This window comes from Chlamydomonas reinhardtii, chromosome 17 (assembly GCF_000002595.2).
Source record: "Chlamydomonas reinhardtii strain CC-503 cw92 mt+ chromosome 17, whole genome shotgun sequence".
In the NCBI taxonomy this organism is placed as follows: Eukaryota; Viridiplantae; Chlorophyta; class Chlorophyceae; order Chlamydomonadales; family Chlamydomonadaceae; genus Chlamydomonas; species Chlamydomonas reinhardtii.
In genome coordinates this window covers 103,892-122,146 of record NC_057020.1, presented here as the reverse complement: position 1 = coordinate 122,146, position 18,255 = coordinate 103,892, and the positions used below count along the sequence as shown (strand labels likewise).

General features: G+C 63.0%; 2 protein-coding genes across 2 annotated transcripts; both read left to right on the top strand.

Annotated features, from left to right (window-relative positions):
• The first annotated feature begins 91 nt into the window (after nt 1–91).
• Nucleotides 92–6,457, top strand: CHLRE_17g697000v5 (uncharacterized protein). The gene is made up of 12 exons (XM_043071839.1): nt 92–349; nt 565–918; nt 1,079–1,238; nt 1,423–2,321; nt 2,512–2,713; nt 2,917–2,993; nt 3,217–3,280; nt 3,554–3,699; nt 3,967–4,075; nt 4,409–4,484; nt 4,675–4,882; nt 5,019–6,457. The coding sequence occupies exons 1-12, from the start codon at nt 330–332 to the stop codon at nt 5,062–5,064; spliced, it is 2,361 nt and encodes a 786-aa protein (XP_042914298.1). The 5' UTR covers nt 92–329; the 3' UTR covers nt 5,065–6,457.
• Nucleotides 6,458–7,041: 584 nt separating this feature from the next.
• CHLRE_17g696950v5 (uncharacterized protein) lies at nt 7,042–18,060 on the top strand. Its single transcript, XM_043071838.1, has 25 exons — nt 7,042–7,900; nt 8,056–8,103; nt 8,470–8,630; nt 8,775–8,833; nt 9,030–9,171; nt 9,384–9,586; nt 9,736–9,817; nt 10,126–10,251; nt 10,481–10,581; nt 10,796–10,910; nt 11,026–11,231; nt 11,337–11,696; nt 11,822–11,931; nt 12,047–12,322; nt 12,488–13,149; nt 13,312–14,500; nt 14,630–14,659; nt 14,916–15,193; nt 15,300–15,336; nt 15,454–15,956; nt 16,137–16,179; nt 16,451–16,533; nt 16,648–16,672; nt 16,803–17,086; nt 17,260–18,060. Exons 1-25 carry the CDS (start codon nt 7,822–7,824, stop codon nt 17,437–17,439), a joined length of 5,382 nt encoding a protein of 1,793 aa, XP_042914297.1. The 5' UTR covers nt 7,042–7,821; the 3' UTR covers nt 17,440–18,060.
• Nucleotides 18,061–18,255: the final 195 nt, after the last annotated feature.

Sequence of the window (18,255 nt, the reverse complement as noted above, 5' to 3'; positions counted from 1 at the left end):
ACCCTTTGTCAGCGGGCTTCTAGAGTTCTAGGTAACTTGGTCGCATTCCAAACAATGCAGTAGAAAAGAGCGTGCTCTACATATAACTTCTATCTACTGCACCGAACGTGTCCTGCCTGTTAGGCGAAGGGCTGTCTTGCTACCGTATAGTTTGCTGAACTGGGCCGCGCCCCGTGCGGCCCTCAGGCCAAGCGTCTACGCCGACTGTAGAGCGGAACTTGTGGAGGAGCTCCCGCCAGGGTCACGAGGCATTTGTCCACGAGACCGAAACGAGGAGGTCCATTTGTGGGACTGGCCGCCCGCACGGCCAGCTCGTTGGGTCCCCTGCGATGGAGGAGCAAACATACAGGTTGGTTTAACACGTCAGATGCGGAAACGGGCGTCGTTTCGGTCCGCGGCGCCACGGCGCCTGGTTAGCTGGTAGTCTCGGAACGACACCAGCACCGCGGCCTTACCCGAGCCCAACACCCGGGACGCGGTGCCGCGGTCAACCCTCTGGTCGCTGTCTGCGCTCCTCAAAAACCTAATGCTTATTGATTTGATCCTTGTTCTCGCTGCACACAGTCTCGACCAGTTCGCGCCCCATCAACAGCCACCCGCAGCATGCTCAGCCCTCACAACGCTCAGCCCCCACCTCGCGGCCCGACGCCCCGCCGCGCCGGCGGCCGCCCCCGCCACCCCCGCCGGCCCCGCCTGGGGCGAGCTGCCGTCTGACGCCCTTGCGGTGATCATCAACGACTGCGGCCTGGCCCAGTCTGACGTGGCGGCTGTGCGCCTGACCTGCCGCCACTGGCGCCACACCAGCTGCTGCTGGCTGCAGTCGCTGTCGCCCGCCTGCGCCTCGCTGGAGCAGGTGGCGGACATAGCCGCCCGCTTCCCCTACCTCACATCAGTGGACCTCACCCGCTGCGACACCAGGTGTGTTTGTGTGTGCGTGCGGTGGGTAGCGCGTGTGTTTAGGGATGTGCACCGTTGTGCGCAAGGATGTTGAGTCAGTGGGTTCATCTTCCTAGAAACCCGAGCGAAGTCCACCCTACTAATCTTGTCTAATAAACATGCCTCCCGACTCCCCCCACAGGCTGGTGGGCCACGCCTGCCTGTGCCGTGACGCCTCCAGCCGCCTGGCCGCGCTGCTGGCGGCTCTGGCGGCCATGCCCTCGCTCACGGCCCTGACGCTGTCCGACACCTTCAGCGAGCGCATGGGGCAGAAGTACTGGGCGGCCAGTGTGTGTGCACAGGCGAGCAGGGGGAGGGCGAGGGGGCGGGAGGGGATAGGGGGCGGAGCGATGGCGGAACTGCGGCACCCCGTCCTGGACGGGTCGAGGGGCTGTCAAGGACTAAGCGTCGGCGGAAAGCCTCTGGCTTGATGCGTTACCTTCGAAATGCTAATGGCCCCTCCCATGTCTACGTCCACGCCCACAGGCGCTTCTGGACCACAGCGATGGCGTGCCCGCGGCCGGACCGGCACCAGGCGGGGAGGGGCAGGGGCAGGCGGCGGCTGGCCCAGGCACCGCCAGTGCCCCACACCAGCATCAACACCAGCACCACCAGCACCACCAGCACAACCTGCCGCCGCCGCTGCCTCAGCCGCCTCATCACGGCAACCGCTCCTCTGCCGCGGCGGCCGGCGGCCCCGCCGCGACGGCCATGCCCCCCGCCACTCCGCCGCGGGCCTCCCAACCTGCGGCAGCCGAGGGCTCTGTGTTGCCCCCGACCCCGACGTCACAAGCCGCAGCTAACACACATGCTGCTGCGGCTACAGCGGCTGCGGCTGCCGGCGCCGACGCTAGCACGTCCGAGCCCGTGCACACAGACTTGCTGGGCGCCGGGGCGCTGTCGGAGCCGCTGCAGCGGCAGCCCAGGCAGCAGCAGGGGCACGACCCGGGCCAGGACCGAGCGCATGAGCGGCAGGAGCCGTCGGAGCACGGGCGGCAGCAGGAGCCGGAGGAGGAAGGAGAGCAGCTCTCGGGGAGCCCACATGCGCATTCACAGCCACACCTACAGCAGCAGGACCAGGCGGCAGTGCCGGGCACGCCCGCACCCGCCACGCCGGGCCCCGCCACGCCGCAGCAGGTGCCGGCGGCATCGCCAGCTGACGCCGCCGTCTCGACTGCCTCACCCACCCCTTCGACCCCTCCTGCTGCTGCTGCTGACCACCCCATGACCACGACCTCTAGCAGCACCCCCACCCGCAGCACCCCCCCTTCTGACCCGGACCTTCTGCTGACGGAGCTGATGAACGACCCCGGCATCAAGTCCTTTGCGCGCGCCATCGCCCGACCCGGAGCCACACACCAACACGCCTTCTGGCTGCCCGACTGGTGCGTGGCTGCTGTGTGGTGTGGTGTGGTGTGGTGTGGGGCCATGCCCTTTCCGCCAGCTCCGCCGCCTTGCGGGCTAAGTGTGAAGGCCCACTGCACTTCTCGCCCTGCCCTCTACCGCGTCGGCCGCTCACTCGCTCTTGCAACCCCTCCGCCCACGCCCTCACGCGCCCACCCGCCCGCATCTCAGGTTCGGCCCGCTGGCCAGCCTGCGCGAGGTGGCGGTGCGCGGGCGGCAGCGCCCCGCCTCCGGCCTGCCGCCCTGCCTGCTGTGGCTGCACGCCGGCCGCACGGCGCCGCAGCTGACCCGCCTCAGCCTGACGCGGCTGGGTCTGGCCACACTGCCCGAGCAGCTCAGGCACCTCACAGCACTCACACGACTGGTGGCGCAGGTGGGGGTGGGGGGCGGGTGGTCAGGACGTGCTGTTTGCTGGAGGGGAACAGACGGAGCGCGATGGGGATTGTGTGTGTGTGTGTGTGTGTGTGTGTGTCTTGCCGTGTGCTAGCACTTGCACGTAACGTCGACTACTGATGCGGTTCACGAGGGCTCGCAGTGACCGCCTTACTAAGACGCCCCGGCCCCCCGGCTATGCAGGACTGCTCGTTGTCGTTGATGCCCAGGGGCATTGCGGCGGGGCTGTCGCGGCTGCAGCACCTGGACCTGTCGCTCAAGTGAGCGTGTGTGAACACGCATGTGCTTGTGTGTGGAGGCGTGGGGAGAACTGGGGAGAGGGAGACGTAGGTGGGGGCTGGTGACTGGCGTGAAGGGCTGCGCACGGCCCTACACGGGCCTGCGCCAATTGGCTTCTGTGGTCCCCGGCATTGCCCACGAATGAAACGGACACCAAGACCTTGTTACACGCCCTCTCCCCCTCTCGCCCTCTCCTCCCTGCAGCGGCCTGACGTCACTGCCCGCGGACTTCACCTGTATGACCGCCCTCGAGCACCTGGACCTGCAGGTGTGCGTGTGTGTGTGTGTGTGTGTGTGTGTGTGTGTGTGTGTGTGTGTGTGTGGTATCTTGGGGGTGGGAGGGGTTGTTGATACCAGCCCAAACTGTACCCAAGCCAATACAGAAGAGCGGAGGGCGAGGTGTGTATATGTGTGTGTACGGTATGCCCAAGCCCTTCGTGTCGCGTCCCTCGCTTTGCTGCTGTGCACCTCAGCCTTACCAACCCGAGCCCGTACACCCCGCGCTGTGTGATGCCCCATTCCCACCCACCCACTCCCCCAGCGCAACAAGCTGGCCGCGCTGCCCGCCGACCTGGGCCGCCTCACGCGGTTGACCTGCCTGCTGCTGTGCAACAACCAGCTGCGGCAGCTGCCCACCAGCCTCAGCGGCCTGGCGGGGGTGCAGCACCTGGCGGCCTCCTACAACTGGTGGGGCGTGGTGGTGGTGGTGTGTGGTGGGGGCAGCAGGGCGGGGGGGGCGGTTAGGCCTCTGTGTAATACGGAGTGAAGGCAGAGTCAACTCCAGGCCACAACTTACCCGGACCCAGATCCCGAAGCCGCGGGGGTCATGCAAGGCAACCAGCGCCGCCAGCGACGTCGGCAGCAACTCGCCTCACCGCCCCACACGAAGCCATCCTGCCCCTGCCTCACCGCTACATGTCCCCTACCTCACCCCTACATGCCCCCTGCCTGCAGGCTGGGCGGCATGGCTGCGTCGCTGCCGCTACTGTGCGGGCTGCCGCGGCTGAGGCGGCTGGAGCTGGCGTGTGTGAGCGACGTGCGCTGCAGGCTGGTGCCGCCGCAGGTGAGGGCAGGGCGGTGCATGGTGTTTCATTGGACTCCACTCACCCAGTGCCCACGCGGCATGGCCCCGTCCTTTCCTGACTGACTCTGGCGGAATGCGGGCTGGTAATGGTGAGAACAACCCACCACGACACACCGCCACCACCACCCGTTGATTGGGCTCGGCCACATCCCCAACATTTTAGCTTGGTCTGGTTCAGTTTGGGCTGAAATGTACACCCCCCCCCCCCCAACCTGTGCATCCTGTACCGCTTTCCCAACCATGTTTGCAACCGCCCCCCCACCCACCGCAATCCCTGACCGCCTGTCTCCTCCCCCCCCCCCCCGGCTCCAGGAGCTGCAGCTGCTGGCGGGCGCCCTGACGCACCTGGACCTGGCCGCCAACAACCTGGTGCCGGCAGACGTGCTGGGTGAGGCAGGGGCAGGGGCAGGGGCACAGGAAGGAGGGAGGAGCGGGAGAGGGGCATGTGGGGGTGAGGCGAATTGAGTTCAAACCAAGGAAAGGGCGAAGGAGGCCAGTGCCGAACATGCAGTACCAGTACCATGGGCCGTTGTGCCACCCGCACGCTTTGCTGCGCCCACCTCCCACCTAAACCCCAGGCACGCTGACCTCTCTGCGCACGCTGGTGCTGAGCGACTGCGGGCTGCTGGCTGTGCCGCCCTGGGTGCGGCGCCTGGCCCCCTGCCTGTCCCACCTGGACCTGTCCACCAACTCGCTCAGCGAGCTGCCGCCCTGGCTGCCCGCCTGCGGCCGCCTGCGCTTCCTGTCCATTGCGCACAACCGCCTGTCGCTGAGGGTGCCGCCCAGGTGCGAGCACGGGGCGGGAAGGGAGGGGGAGGGGGTGAGCCCATGGGTTGCGCCCCTCTAGCCCTTTGCCCCTGAGACCCGCAACCAGCCCCACCCGCCCCGTTCCTCGCCCCCCGCCTGGCTGTCCGCCCTGCAGCGTGCTGGAGCAGATGCCGCAGCTGCGTGTGGTCGAGTCCGAGTAGCGCCCCCACCCCCACCCCCCACTCGCCAGTGGCCGCGTGACGTATGGCGCACTGGTGGTGACCCATTGCCCGAGTGTCTGACAGTGACAGTGACAGTGACATACAGCAGTCTGGCGACTGTCGGTGCACCGGCACTCTCTGTGAGTCAGGCGGCTGGCGAGTGGTAAGATGATCTGCACTTCTGTGTTGCAGAAGCACAAGGTGTAGCTAGCAGCGGTGTATTTGTGTGTGAAAGTGCAGGGCAGTGCATGGAGGTGTGTGGCCAACTTTCTTCACTCAACGCGAGGGGTTCCATCAGTTGAGTGGCCATTTATCTCTGGAATGGAGTTGGATATAGTAGTGCTCACCGACATTGACATCATTGCAAGCAGGGCCAACAGGGCCAGTGAGCCCGGCAGGACGGATGAGAATGATAAAGGTGGCTGCAGGGCTTCGGAACTTTGGGACTCAAGTGCGGCAGGCAGGCAGGCAGCAGGCAGGAGCTCGCGGTCCGTGGGGGCCAATGCCGCCAGGGCTTGCCCCATTAGTGCGGGTGCATCGGGTGACCCAGATTTGGTACTGCAGGATGTGTGGGCCCGTCATACTTAAGAGCTGCATCTGAGGAGCAGGCGGAACCTGTTGTCGCAACGTGTTGGGTTGTGTGGGTGTGACAGTATTACGGTACTGATGCAAGGCCGTTGCATATTATAGGTCACAGAGATGTTGGTCTGGCAACTCAGTTTTATGCTGCGGTTTGTCCTGTTTGCCACTGGTTCCATCTGCACCGACTTCCCTTGCAAGGCGTGTAGGGTGCAGGCCTGCAGGGGTGTAGCCGCGCATGTCAAATGCAAGTTATCAATTAAGGCGCACCCGTAGTTAGCAAGGTGTTTGCCGGGGTCTTGTGAGGTAGGTGGTGTGGCCTGCCGCGTATTGCGTAGAGAGCGACTTTCACGGCCCATCGGCCCGTGACGGCTCTGTCTGAAGCGGGGCCGGCGCCTGCTCAGTCTGGATGGTGCGTGGCCGCTCCGTGCGGGTGGGGCGCGGCGCCTGGACGAGGGGGGGGGGGTGGGCGAGGACCTGGTGAACCCCGAGACCAGGAGAAGATGCGAAGGCCGCGGACATGTAGGAGTACGCGTTCCGTCACCGTTAACAGTAGCGGCAGGCAAGGCATTTGCATGATGGGTGGAGTGGTGGACGGTTTGGGTTCCGGTTGGACGGTTGGACAGCAAAGGCACAGCAGGCTTGCGCTGATGACAAGTGTTCCCCAGTCACGCGGTGGTCTTTTGCCTGGTGTAGTCCAGTATGGCTTTCCTCATAAATCTGCGCCTCGGGCTCTTTACCTCGCAACGAGTCGCCACAGTCGCAGTCAATGATGTTCTGAAAATTTTGGGGGGGATAGGAAACAAAGTGCCAGACCCCATGCCCCGAAATCCCCCGGCCGGGACCCCCTTGAGGGGACGACCGACCCCCCCCCGCCCACGGACAAACCTTCTTGTTTAGGGGTTAAACCCCGTCAATTTAATACCAAAGTGGTACCAATTGACTCCTCTTTACGAGCACTATCACACTGTTCCATCAGCGGTCCTGTTCTGAGACGTCGGTCACACGCGAGATCCTATCCGTGGAAATCCCCTCGACCCAGCCCACCCCGCGCTCAACTCTCTGCCGCGTGACGAATGGACAGCGTGCATCGGCAGCCTTGTTAGACGTGAACTCATGCGCACCAGCGCTAGAGAGGCCAGCGAGCCGTGTCAGTGCGCATGTGGGGATATGTCCACGCCCGGACGCCCAACTTGCCTTCCCACGCTTTGTTTGTGCTTATTATGGCATAAAGTGCACATACGAACCTCGTAGTGCTGCTGTTTGGCCCCTAGTTCTGCTTGTGGCGCGCAGCCTGCGCGCTTGCGCGGCTTCTTGAGCGACTGAAAAGTCCAATCGACATTACGGCGGTAGCCTGCATTAGTCAGCCGGGTTGGCTTTGTCATTGCGCCAGTTGTGACTATGACTCCCAGCGCGCGGGAAGGCTGGGAAACGTTTGAACGCGACCCCGCAACCCAAGCGCATCGACCGAATGCACCACGATACACCATTGACGGAACGGTACTGGCGTTCGTGCGAGCTTTCCAGCTCCAATATCGTGCCAGAACCTTATAAGAGGGAAGCATGTTTGTCCGCTGACAACAGAGCGGAGAACGGCTCGACTCGACAAGTACAGAGGGTAACTGTTCATAGCATGACAAATTTGTTGTTTCAGAGACTGTGGGATGTTATAAGCATGTAGGAACCGAGAGCGCAGGACGATTTAGCTAAAAAACTGTGTTTCAGGGCCTGGCTGCGTTTCCAGCGCAGAATTGATCAATCAGTAGACATTCATCAATATAAAATGATAGTATGCAAAGCTGGCCTGACCGAAGTATAGTTTTGTGTCGCTACATGAGCATGCAGTCGACTTGCGTTTATGGCCTGCACGCTTCTTCCACATAGAAATACCACAAAGAGTTGTCCCGCTTCATTCAATAGTGATAAAGGTTGAAGGAGTCGAACACCACAACCCGCTCTCGCTTGGAGGGGCCCCTCTGCCACTGATATCGTTCCTTTAGGAGATACCCAGCAACAAACCAGCGACCCCGCAAGCGCGTCCTCACATAAGATTCAGGAGTAGGGTGCGAGAAATCCTCTTCGTTTCTCAGAAACACAGGTTCCTGTCCCCTAACTAAGGGCTGCGCTCGGCTCTACAATCATGATTTGTCGCATATGAGTTAAATCTGCGTAAACAGCATGCAGAAGCAGATGAACCCTTCTCTTTGGGTACTGGTTCTGGCCACCAGCTTCTTCAACTTCGGCTGGTCCGCCATCGGTGCGTAGAATGTCTGAAAGCATAATTGATGCCGCGACCAGTTTGCGCCCTGTACCTGAGGTGTGACGGGCGCAGCGCCGTATTCCAGGTCACACCATCGCGGGCGCCTCCCAACCCTGGCCCGCTCGCCCACCCTGTCCACCCTCGCGCCGCAGATCCCTCCAAGATCTGGCAACCCATACCCTTTCAGCTTGACGGCCTTGGTGCGTGCGTGTGGTGCCTGTGCATCCGCCGGGCCTGTCGCTGTTCTGCCACGTACGGCTATGAAGTAGCTTCGATAAGCGAACCCAGCCGTGTGAGCCATGTGGTTAGTAGTGCCACCGCTTTGGCACCAACGTTCTCAGTAATCTGGGCAGAATAGCACACAGGTTCTGCGCGGGTCGAAATCCTACTAATGTTATACCTCACGTCTGTAAGCAAGGCTTCCCTTTTAACCCCATCAACCTCGAGCAATGCTGTGCTGCTGTCACCACGACTACGACACACTTACAGTGATTGCACGTATTAACGTGCCAGTAGATAGGCCTTACATCCTCTCGCACACTGTGAATCCCCCATCAATCGCGCAGACTATGTGTTGTACTATGAGCCCCTCACATTCGTGGACGCGGTGGCCACATGCGCGGGCACCACCCTGCTGCCGGGCGGCCGGCCGGGGAGCCTTATGATGATGGAGAACGTCGCACACATGTTCCAACACGCCGCCATTGCGCGGTCGGACATTGCAAATGTGAGGAGATACCTATACAGAGCACTCTGCAGCGCAGCACGCATGCAGTCTGCGGGCCGCCAATGGGGTCGCCACGTGTTTCGCTACGCTGAACCAGTAATGCCCGGAAACCCCCACCTATGCCCCCGCTCCTCCCTTGCACAGGCCATCATTGAGGGCTACGGCCTCACAGCCGACCCCGCACAGATCAACTGCAACCTGTGGTGAGCGGCCGGCTCGGATTTGGGTCTTCAGTGACAGGCCTAGCTAGGTTTGGTGACAAACACCAATACGCAACACGACATGCTATCTAGCTGCTTTTCACACATGCAGAGTGAACCTGGGGAGGAACCGCCTGTGATTCCAGTCTCATATTCTTAACCCGCCGTGGATGCCGCGGTTCCTCACGGCCACGCGCAGGGTCTGGGACAGCGCGCGGAACTGCAAAGCCTTTTGGTTCGACGTGGCGAATAGCATGTTTATCAGCGGCGATGTCACGTGCAACTGGACACTGGGCTTTGTCTGCGTGGATGCCGAGGCGGCGGAGCAGCGCGGGTGGCAGGTGGGCGAGTTAGGTGTTCAGTGTGTTGCGTGGCTGTGGCATGGGGCGCGTTTGGTGATGCTAGGCAGGGTACGTATAACGTATTGCGTGGATACTGCACGCCGCTTGCACGCATAAGTCTCTACCTGCTTTGGCAATGCGCCGCCGACCCCCCCCCCCCTGTCTCCCACATCCCCTCGCGCTTCCTTGCCTCCCCTCGCCCCGCCCCACAGACCAGCCTGCCCTGGTACCGCTCCTACCTGGCCTCTCGGGTGCAGCCCTCGCCGGCCGCGCAACTGGGCCCCGGCACATGGGGCTGGAGCCTGGCGGATGGCGAGGCGGTGGGGTCCTTCAGCCCGCCGCTCTCCATCACTGCCTACTTCAACAGCACCCCTGCACTGTGGCAGACGGGGCCGCCGGTCAGCATGCTGTACAGGTGCGTGCGTGCGGGCCGGCAGGAAGTGCGAAGCAAACAGCTGTGGGGAGCAAAAGCGCTACAAAAGCGCTGGCAGGGCGACACACAAGCTCACATGTCCTACCTCGTACCCACAAGCTCACATGTCCTACCTCGTACCCGGACAACAGGGGCGGCGGCCACAACTTGTACGCGCTGATACCGATTCAGGACTCAGCCATAGAGGTTGGCTACTACTTAGCAGCTAACCAGGTATGTGTGTACGCATGTGTCGTACCGGTGTGCGCGGACGCCGCCTGATGGGCAGATGGGTTTGCCATCCACTCGGGGCCCCCGGGTGGAGGAACTTTTGTGGACCGGGGGCCAGCAAAGCCCAAACCTAGCTAGGGGCCCAGCAGTGTTCGGACACGGTACAGTCTCAAGCATTGGGCCGCCACTGGCTAGCCCTGCCGGTTGCAGCAGTGCTTCGATGGATGCGCAGCATGAGGGCAGTAGCACGAAGTTCAGGCAGTGCACTTGAAATATGCCTGGACTGTAACCCCTTCCTTGCTCAAACGCAGGGCACCCTCCTGGCGACCAACGCCAACCTGTACTGGGGCGGCTATGACCCCACCAAGGACAAGGGCTCCAGCTTCGAGTACCTCAGCGCCATTGTGGGCGGCCACGACTACGTGGTCTCAGTGCAGGTGGGGGCAGGGGTGTGTGTGCATCTGTCAGGAAAGGGGAAAGGGTGGGGAGTGCGTGTGTATGTGCCTTAAAATGGGTAATTGGCCATGTACTCCTCCTACAGCTCCACTACTCGTCTGCGCGCTGAGACATGAATGCTAACCAGCTCGACCACCGCACGCTATCTACGCTCACGACAACCACACACGCTCGCCAACCTGGCGTTCTAACCTGCCCCCCTACCTGCAGGGCTGCTACCTCCCTGGCGTGCAGCTGGAGCGGCTGTACTTCGTGACGCGCACCGGCCGCAGCCTGCAGTTCGGCCGCGGCTACTGCACCGCATGGTTCAGGTGCGCGGGGCGAGCAGTGGTCAGCAGACTCACGCGCAGATGGTGCATGCCGCAGCCACACACATGACAAAGGACATGCGTATGTAGCGTATGTAGTTGATGACGGGCCCCCGCCCCTTCATAGCAAACTAGGGGCGGCTCTATCTGCGGCGCAAGGCCCTCGTGCTTTCAACAGCTGTCGTCTGAATGCCTGCTGGGCATGTGCTGCCCGCAGGCAGGACGCGCCCCCAGGCGGCTACCTGGCCAGCCTCGCGGGCTGGGCCGTCAACCAGACGCTGTGGCCCACCGTTGGACCGCCCTTTGACATTGACGTGTCCTTCATCTACCAGGTGGGTGTGGGGTGGCCCGCAGTAAGCGGGGATGGGTCGGTGAGCCTGGTAATTGTGCCACACCGGCTGAATCTCACACACGTATCGCAACCGCCCCTTCTCACGTCGATCGCAGATCCGGCCCATCTGGGCGGTGCCTCCTGGCGGCAGCCCGCCGCCACCCATGTCAGTGGACCTGCCGCCGCAGCTGCCCGCAGGTGGCGGCGCCTGCCCTGCCTCCCGCCCGCCAGTGTTCACAAGTTCCCGACAGTATGGAATGCCGGGCGAGTGCGGCGCGGCCACTGGAGCCGTCTGCAACAGCAATCAGTGCTGCGGACTCATGTGAGTAGCCAGAATGCAAGCCTTGTCGAGGTGACACACCCGTTCGCCTCTTAGTCCTGTGCCCTTCCTCTGAACTCGACCGCGTCCTTTGCTCCCACGACGCAGGATATGGGGGAAAAACCGGATGTACGCCTCGTGTGGGACAGACGTCACTCCCTGCCAGACCGGCTGCATGTCTGGCTACGGCATGTGCGGCGTGCTGCCGGAGCAACCACTGCTCACCTTCGTGCGGCCGCCCAGCCCCCCGCTGTCATCCTACACCCCACTGCTCCTGGATGCCTCCAACACGCCGCTGATAGTCAACGGCAGCCGTGTGGTGAACTGGACCCCCACTGTCACCAGCCCCTCCGCGGCCTACGCCTCCGCGCCCCTGTCGGCCTCAAACCCGCACCAGCCGCTGCCCGTGCTGTACGTCCTCAAAACCGACGGCCCCGTCACATACTCAGACGCGCTGGCGTTCTGCAAGTGAGTGCGCAACAGCAAGGTCTGGGTTCCTCATAAGGCCTGAATGCCGTGCTGAGAGCACAGGACACAGGACGCCCTATCTTGACCATTCCATACCTGCACTGTGCTCAATCGGTCGACCGCAGCTCTAGCACTCATCTGGGTTTAAGCTGGGAGATGGTGGGTGTGGCTGATTCCCTGGGCTTCACTGTGAGCGGCACCATGCGGCGCGGAGCCTACACCGCCATCAAAGACAGTGAGTGCGCTCGTGTGACCGCTGACGCATGGCATAATTGTCGCCCATCCACTCTTGCACGCCCACCTTTCTCCTCATGCGTTACATGCCATGTCCCGGGTACCTATGCGCGCAGCTGTCATGTGGTTCCACTCAGACCCTGCATACGTCGCGGCGGCGCCCACCTACGGCTGCCTGCGCGGCAAGTTTGGTGCACTGACGGGTGCGACGTATGACGTGTCCATCGTGGGCCCGGGACCCTGTGGCATCACGGCCGCTGCCATGTGCCGAGCTGTAGGCCTCACATCCGCCAACGTCTCCCCACCACTTGCCGGCCAGTTGAGGCGGCTGCAGCAGCCGTCTAGCACAACGGCCGCCGCCCCACCCGCCGCCGCGACTGTATGGAAGCCAGGTGAGCGCCGGGGAGTAAAAAGGTCGCGCTGCAGCACGGTGTTGCATTACCGGTACCATGAGATTAGTGATGGATGGAGTGTAGTCATCACTCAAGCATGCTCAAACCATTCCAATCAACTGCCGTGTGCGCTCCCCTGTGCCCTGCGCATGACCCCGTGCGCAGGCCGCCACTCCGTGTGGCTGTCTGCCAAGCACGGCGCCGGCCCCTTCAGCTCCGGCTCCTGCGGCTTTGCGCTGGCGGCGGTCCCGCAGCTGGAGGCGGCTCTGCTTCAGCAGCTGGCGTCACTCGTAGCTGACGCGGACGCACCGGCAGCAGCAGTAAGCCAGACAGCAGGCGCAGGCAACACAACCACCAGCACCACTGCAGCTACACTCGGCAACAGCACAGCCGCTGCCCCCACCACAGCAGCTTCTATCACACTTCCCGGTACATACATCGGTGATGTCGACGTGTCTTCATTGCAGCCGCCGCTGGCGGGCCTTTCTTTGAGTCGCGCCTCCTTTGCTGACAACAGCTCAGACGCCTCTGACCTCATTGCGGGCCTGCGACTGCACCTCAACACGAGTAGCCAGCAGGGCCCCTCCGCCGGTATTACTGCGACGCGTGTGGCGGGCGTGGAGAGCAGTGGTGGCTGGGAGGGCATGGCGCTGGTGCCTGGGGAGGTGGTGGTGGCTGTGAGTGTGTGCGCGGGTGGCTTCGTGGAACGGTTGGTCCTGCACACCAGCACTGGCCGCCTGCTGACACACGCCTGGAGCCGCCATGCGCGCTGCACCCGCGGCTTCACGGAGGCGGCGCCAGCGGGCGGGTACCTGCTTGGGATGGCGGTGAGTGGTCGGGCAGGCAGGCACGCAGCAGGAGACAGAGGTCAAGAGAAATATGAAGCTTGTCGATTTGCCTTGAATGCCTGGGAACCATGCACCAGAGGCCAGCACATGCTCCAACGCATACGTCCACTTACCCCGCCCTGCCCTCGCCCGCCGCCCCAGGGTCACGTGGGCTCGTATGTGGAGGACCTAGTGTTGGCCTGGGGCAGTCCTCTGCCAACGCCGCCGCCCAACCTTCCGCCGCCGCTCGCCCCGCCCGTAGTGGACACGGCGGCAGCGGGCGGCGCTACCGATGGCCGCACCAACACCACGTCGACCGTGCAGCTCACCGGCTCAAGCCCCGGCACGAGCAGTAGCAGTAGCAACAACACTGAGGTCATAGTCGGTGCCGTGGTGGGCGGGACAGTGCTGCTAGTCGGACTGCTGGCGGCAGCTCTTCTGCTGCTGCGCCGACGCCGCAGCCGGCAGCACTTGGACACGTCCGCCATGGGCAAAGCTAGCGGCAGTGTGAGCAGGGGTAAGGCAATCACGGACACGTGCCGAAGCACCTCGAGCAGCGGTAGCGATGGTGATGGTGGCACCATGATAATGGTCACCACGGCTACCGGAGACGGTGTCACGGTGGCTCCCGGAGCCCCAGTGGTTTTGAACCTGAAACCACACCGGTATGCGTCTGAGGAGGGCGGCGCGAACGCCACTTCCTCCACGCTGCCGCACGTGGACGGCTGCTCGGGAGATGGAATGGTTCTGACGCCGCCTGGCTCCGGGGAGCTGGGTCAGTCACCACCCTTGTCATCAGAGGGAGTCGTGATTGCCACAACAACAGCAACGGCAGCACCAACCGCGGCAGCAGCAGCCGCAGCAGCCGCGGCAGTGGCAGCTGGCCTTGGAGCTGCAGGAGCTCCTGTGCGGCAGGGGCCGACTCTGGGCGATGGGGCTGCCGGCCGGACCAGTGGGGCGCAGCAGGGGCTGGCATCGGATGTGGATTTGGACCTGGACGGTGACCTACTGGGGACACACGGCAGCCACACACACGGCGCCGATACCAGCACCACCACTCTGGCGGGATTCGGCGTTCCGGTCGCCGGCGGTGCTGCAGCTGGACGAGGAGTGGCTGCTGGCGGCGGCCGCGCAGACACACCGAACTCAGACGGTCAGGGGGCGGTGGGCAGCAAAGGCTTCCACGGATCCGCTGCAGACGGCTCAGGCAGAAGGCCCGCAATTAGGAGCGGCGACGGCCTGCCCGCCACCCCGCGCAAGGGCTCCACTGTGGGTCCGTCCCTCACGGCCCAACGTGTGGCGGCGGACTCGTCGCTCACAGCGCGGGGCAACCTGGTGCCGGCGCACGCAGGTGGGTAGCTAGAGATGGCGGAGGGGGGGGGGGCGCGCTGTGGTGTGACAAGAGAAAGCTGTCCGCTCGTACATGCGCCACTGTCATGCCTGAAACCCGCTTCTGCTGCCTTCCTCATGCGAATCACAGACCGCGCTATGGAGGTAGTGATGGCCCCAGGTGGGTGCGGGTCGTCCTCGCCTGGTCATACATGTGTTGCATCAAATGGTGTCGCATGGGCAACTGGCGTCGCGTGTATCGAACACGGTGTTGACGGCGTGGTTCTGATGCCCTTCGCAGCGATGGAATGCCGTGCCCGATATGAATGTCCTTGCTGACTTTGCGCTTGCGCTGGGTTTCAGCTCCACAACTGCACCACAACTTGTCACATCTGCACGTCTAAAGCTCTTTCCGTACTGCCCCTGATGACATGCAGGTCTGGGCGGGCAAGCGGGCTCGGTGACAAATCTGCAACCGCGCTTCCAGGGGAAGGGAAGCGGCGCTGGCCTCCTGCCAGACGCTCAGGCAGATGCCGGTAGCACCGGCAGTGGCGGCGCCTTCAGTGGCCCGTCGGCGCAAAGATCAGAGCAGCAGGACGCCAGGTCCGGCGGCGCGCAGTCCAGTGGAAAGGGCATGCATTCCACTGCTGCGTCGGCCATGACCACGGGGAGCAACGACTTATCGGCCGCACTACCGTCACTTGCGCTTGGAAAGGTGTGTGGCGCGTGTCTCAAAGCCACTGCTGTGTGCTCAGGGTCGGCCCTACGTTTCCTCTCGGCCACGTGCCCTACTCATTGTGCACCCGCCATGCTTGTTGCAGAACGTGATCATTGACTGGAGCACAGTCCTGGGCCGAGGTGAGGAGAAGTGCAACCAGGATGGGCTCCTGCTGCTGCTTGCAGATTGAAGCCCTTGCTTGCGGGCTTTCTTTCCGTGTCACGGTGCTTAACCTGCTGCTTGATCTCCTCCCGCAGGCTGCTCCTGTGTTGTGTACCCCGGCACGCTCACGCTGCCGCCTGGGGAGGGTCCTGCTGCTGGCGCTGCCGAGGTCGCGACCATCCCAGTCGCAGTAAAGCTGCTCATGCATTTGGCCGCGGCGGCAGTCGAGGAGGGGGGAGGCCGCGCAAAAGGTGCTGGAGAGGCGGGAGATAAGGCGGAAGGCGAGGGCGCGGCTGCCGCGGTAGCGCTGGCTCACCGCAACCCATCCGCGCTTCCGTCGGAGCTGCGTGGCCAGCTGCGCATGCTGCAGGCGGAGGTGGCGGTGCTGAGCCGTCTGGACCATCCCAACATTGTCAAGTACTACGGGGCATGCCTGGACCCGACAACCACAGCCGCAGGGGCAGTGCGCAACAGCAGCGGCGGCGGTCTGGAGACCAGCTCCGCGAGCGCCGGTGGGGACGCAGGGTCTGGGTCCGGCAAGTCTGGCGCCACATCATATTCCGTGCCTCCCGGCATGTCCATCGACATGCCCTTCCTGGTGAGTCACCTGAACTCTCTGGGCAAAGAGTGCTAGCTCCTGTGACATTCTGCTAGTGTGTGCCGCAATTTCACAATGTGTCAGGTCTGGTTGCCAACGGTTATGTACTTCCACGTCCTTGATGTGCCACGAGAATGCGAATGACTGTTCCCCTGCTACCACCTGCCTCACCGGTCACAGGTTGAGGAGCTGATGCATGTGCCCCTGAGCCGCGTCATCCATGGTGAGAGGCGTGCCGGGTGCCATCCGTGTGTGTATGCGGCTAGAAGGCGGTGCGCACGGCCTAGGGTGCAGTCCTGTCACTGAGGCAACCAATGGCCCGAGCGGCGTGGCCCTTCTTATGCCAAAGTTCTTCGTGTGCAACTAGGTCGTTCCTGCCCTTGGTAGGGATGCTCCTGCCCCTATGCCTGTTGTGTCTGGGCAGTTGCCTGCTGAATCACAGGTCGGACGCGCAATGGCCTCCCTGCATGTGCTGCTGGCCCATCCAACCGCAGGCCGGCAGCCCGACGACCCCAGCGCCTTCCTGCACGACTACGGCTTGGTCGACATCCTGCGCATCTGCAGGGATGTGGCAAATGTGAGCGCCATCGCTTCTGGGTTTGCAGTGCCCAGTACCCAGTGCCAAGTGGATTACCGTACACATCCCTGACGTTCGCCCTCTTTGTGCGTGCCTCCCATTGCCCTAATGCAGGCTCTGGCGTACCTGCACCCAACCGGTGAGTACACAGCAGTCACTGTCCTTCTGGTCCTAAAAGACTTTAGCACCCGCCGCCGCTGTCCTAGGACACCAACCTGTCCAACCATGCGGCTTACCTCTTCTCTTGCCCTCATGTTTGTTTAACGCAGTTGTGCACCGCGACCTGAAGCCGGCCAACGTGCTGCTGGACGAGCGCGGCACTGCCAAGGTGGGCGACTTTGGTCTGGCTCGCTTCAAGGCGGGCACACTGCTGGCCACAACCAACGTGGAGGTGGGCACCACGCCCTACATGGCTCCAGAGAACTTCGCGGCGGGCGGCGAGGCGGCCGTGAGCGACAAGTCCGACGTGTTCGCGCTGGGGGTGCTCATAAACGAGATGGTCACACGCCAGCGGCCCTGGACCGGCACTCGCAGCGCCGTGGTCGGGTACTTGGTGAGCGAATGAAGTGATGCAGGGAATGGCACTCGGAGGGAGGCGGGGAAGTAATGCATGCCTGGATGTGCACGGTATGGGAGAATGCTCGATAATGCGGGTGCGTCCCTACCTGCTCATGTCCTCAACATGACGGCTGCTACCCTACCCTATCCGACCCTATGCTTGTGCAGGTGGCGATCGAGGGCCAGCGCCCTACCATGGCGCCCGCTGACCACCCACACTGCCCACCCGGCCTGCGCTCTCTGATCCAGCGCTGCTGGCGGCAGAACCCCGACGAACGGCCGTCTGGCGCGGAAATTGTTAAACGCCTCACGCTGCTGCTGGCGGAGCACGCAGCGGCGGCGCTCTAGGTCCCTTGGAGGGAAAGGAAAGGTGGCCCCGCCCGGAGGGATGCTGCACCCACCTCAGATGGCAGCAGGGCACGGTGCATTTAGCAGATGTTATGGTAGCAAATGGTAGCTGCGTTTTGAGATACCCATACGGGGTACGTGTGATGACTGCGTGGCAGTTGTTTGACTTTTGCGGCTGCTGGTGTACTTGGCCTCTGGACCCAGCGTAAATGCCGGGAATGCCGCCCAAGGACTGTGACTGCATGAGGAGGTCATCATTGTACTGCTGTGTATCCATGAAGGCGAGCAGGATGTCGACGGTCAGGGAGACAGGGACGCTTCGGCGCGCACGGATGCGGTGGCTGGCGGGAAGATGCAGTCATATAGCGCCAGTTGCCAGCGGAACTCATCTTAAGCCAGGGCGAGGTCAGCCATGTACAACGCGAGGTTGGCGCCCATGGCGACGTCCCGTATTTGGAAGTAGTGCGATGTGGCGTGCAGGCTTTGGTGAGGACAGGTGAGGAGGACCTGTAGGCACCCCGCCGGGTAGGCCCGGGTGCACCCACGACTTGGCCGGTGTCCCACACGCGGGGACCGTTAGTTCGCAGGGTGTCGGCAATCCGCATGTAAAGCGTCCATTCTTGTCAAAGCCGCGGTGGGGATTATTAGCAGCAGGGGATTATTCATTATTAGCAGCCCCCGGTGCACGCCGGCCGCTGGCGGCGGTGGGGCCGGAGCGCCGGCTCCTGTCACCTGCTGGCTGTTGAATGGTCAACAACGCCCACCAAAAGCCATGTCCCAACCGCCGAAGACACATGACAACATATGTGGTTTCCC